The 2,731-nt window shown below is 31.1% G+C and overlaps 1 protein-coding gene across 1 annotated transcript; it reads right to left on the bottom strand.

Annotated features, from left to right (window-relative positions):
- Window positions 1–509: 509 nt before the first annotated feature.
- Window positions 510–2,121, bottom strand: LOC113236763 (NEDD8-like protein 1). The gene is made up of 2 exons (XM_026472930.1): window positions 1,988–2,121; window positions 510–1,895 (listed from the first exon to the last, which is right to left on the bottom strand). Exons 1-2 carry the CDS (start codon window positions 2,033–2,035, stop codon window positions 1,482–1,484), a joined length of 462 nt encoding a protein of 153 aa, XP_026328715.1. The 5' UTR covers window positions 2,036–2,121; the 3' UTR covers window positions 510–1,481.
- Between the last annotated feature and the right edge of the window lie 610 nt (window positions 2,122–2,731).

Raw genomic sequence — 2,731 nt, 5'->3', positions numbered from 1 at the left:
GCTAGTGCGGGTAGCATTTAGCTCGTTTGATTATACCCTTAGAATCTATTAACACTGATAGTGATGTACAATATCTACTGCAAAAAGGCAATAATTTCGTAACAATTATTTAATGTCATATGATGTTGTGTCTATTATAGATTATCACATTTTAATTTCTGTAATAATGCACTGCTGCCTTTCCAGTGTGGATTGAGCCTTATAAATGATTAATCCTGACTTTAAATATATAATAAATAAGCAATGTAGAATTCGAGTTTGTTTTAAAGATGGGCACTTAAAGTGTTGAACTTGCCATCAGACAGTAATTTGTGAGTTAGATATGATTTAATATGTAATAAAATAAATAAAAACAATGGAATAGTTTACTGAAGTTTATTTCGTACTGTTGCTGCATGATTACAATTTATTTAATATATAAATACCATAAACATATGCATTTTACAAAATGACACATTTTGCATTTAATTACTTTTCTATTCTTTTTTTTAACTTAAGTTATTTCATGGTAGCTACTGCAAATACATTAAAGGAAGACATAATTGAACTAATCAAAACTCCAGGTGGCTTAATTTGTTCAGTGAAGATATATAATAAAACAATATATAAAAATGGAAGTAAATTCTGCCCTTCTTATAATAACTAATGTTATCGACATTTTTAGCTAAATGCAGTTATAAACATATCTGAGATCAACGAAACAAAATCTACAAGCTCCTCTTTGTTTTTTTAAAATATTATATTTAGTTTCAATTTAATTGTTAAGCAAAATCATTGTAATTCGAGTTTTTTGGGTGGCAATAAAACTTCAGGTGCCAACAAAATCTTGAAAATTACTGAAATGCAAATATGTTAGTTATGACAAGGATGGCAGGATTACTTTGCTTCTCTGCAAACCCTGTAAAGGTTACATTGTACAAAATAGCTGTGCTTGTGTTGAATACCCGACTATGTTGGCTTGTATCGATTAGTAGTCTTCTTGAGTTATTGTCCGTAGCTACACTCAAACTTTTCCTTTGTATCACATGGACATCGACACTACAAGTTATTTACAAGTTATAATAACTTTAAATTTTTCAATAATTGGACATTCGACTTAGCATAGTGTTCATTGTTGGTGTCAACATGCTTGCTGTGTTACACGGGTCCCAACATTTTTAGGTGATGACAAAAAATAAAAACTAAAAACATTACAATATCAATGGTTAAGGGTATAAAAATTTAGAAACTTGTAGTGTTAACACACTTTCGTAATAATAGTGTTTCAAGGCACATAAAAAGTCTTGACAGGTTACATTCAGGTTAACTATGATTGGCTCAAATTTGTAACAAACAACGATCTTCAAGATAATATATTATATCATAAATTTAAAATGTCATCACACCAGCCCGTTACACCAAGTACCAAGTACGTCATCCCTCAAGTTCTTAATCATAATTATTTATAAAATCCTTAAAATATCTAACGGAATGCTAAAAGGTTACAGAGTGAATGAATCTTCGCATTCAGGCTCCGACTCAACCTGATGTGACACGGGCCTGCTTTGACCACTTTCCTCCGATAAAATATCATAACAAAGCCTATCAAGGTCATCCCACGACATTTTATAAATTTTCTCTTCTAAAACTTTCAGCAGCTCATTGCCTGCACTCACAGCTTGTACATCATTCATGCCGATGCTCTTGAAATATTTTACAGAAGCCTCAAATAGACCTTCAGGCTTCTTTACAACAAGGTTTAGTTTAGTTCCTTCTTTGATTGAAGGATAGGACTCGACAGTTTGCTCATCTGACAGGGTTCGGCCTAATAAAAGTATTTTCTGCTCCTCAATTGGTATGCCAAGCTTTTCTGCCACTTCACGCTTTATTTCAGAGATTAAAGTAGCTGGAGATACCTGTATATCGGAGAAAAACGTAAATTAGAAATCCGCGAAGTAACATTTGCATTACAGTTTTTTGGAACCATAACCATAGAAATAATTATTACCTCCAAGCTACATTCACCCCCTTGTAATTGTTTCACTGTAATTTTCATTTTTTATACATTGAATCTTCTTCTTTTAAAGTGTTATAGCTCCATCGATTGAATCAATTACAATTTTCAATGATTTTCAAGACTCAATTTACAAATTATTCTTGTCAATTTGACGTTCATGGAGAAAGTACATTCGTTTCTATTTCATATTTACGAAGACTACTAAAATGTGTCCAGGAACCCGTGCATTAATCAGGGCTCAAACAATCAAAGAATGAAAGAAAAAGAAAATAATTTTAGTTGCTATTTGAATTTATTTATCCAGTTTTACTGCAATTAGAACTGGATTAAATATTTTTGGAGAATAATTTATTTGTCCACAAAACGAACGCATTTCTATTGGACAGCTTCAAATGTTGCCAATTGTAATTGTAAATTAGAATTATAAATGTTGCCTGTTGTTAATTATAGGGATGTCGGTGTCTGTACAGTTTTGTATAGTTCCACACCATGGTTTTATAAATTTTGAGGGTCAGTAATACGTATCTCTTCAAGTTAACAATGACAAGGTAACATCTATTTAATGAAATACATAGAAATACATTCTCTAAACTTGTAAATGAAAAACAATATATTGAATATATATATCGCTAATAACTAGTATTCAACAAACACAAAAATCCTTTTAATCATTGAACACATAAAACATTTAAAGATTGATCGAAAATAATACTTTCCGTAAGTCAATGTTTCCAG

The sequence above is a fragment of the Hyposmocoma kahamanoa genome, unplaced genomic scaffold (assembly GCF_003589595.1).
Source record: "Hyposmocoma kahamanoa isolate Upper Pololo Valley unplaced genomic scaffold, ASM358959v1 92, whole genome shotgun sequence".
NCBI lineage: Eukaryota > Metazoa > Arthropoda > Insecta > Lepidoptera > Cosmopterigidae > Hyposmocoma > Hyposmocoma kahamanoa.
The sequence above is the reverse complement of the archived record's forward strand: the minus strand, read 5'-3'. Positions and strand labels throughout refer to the sequence as shown.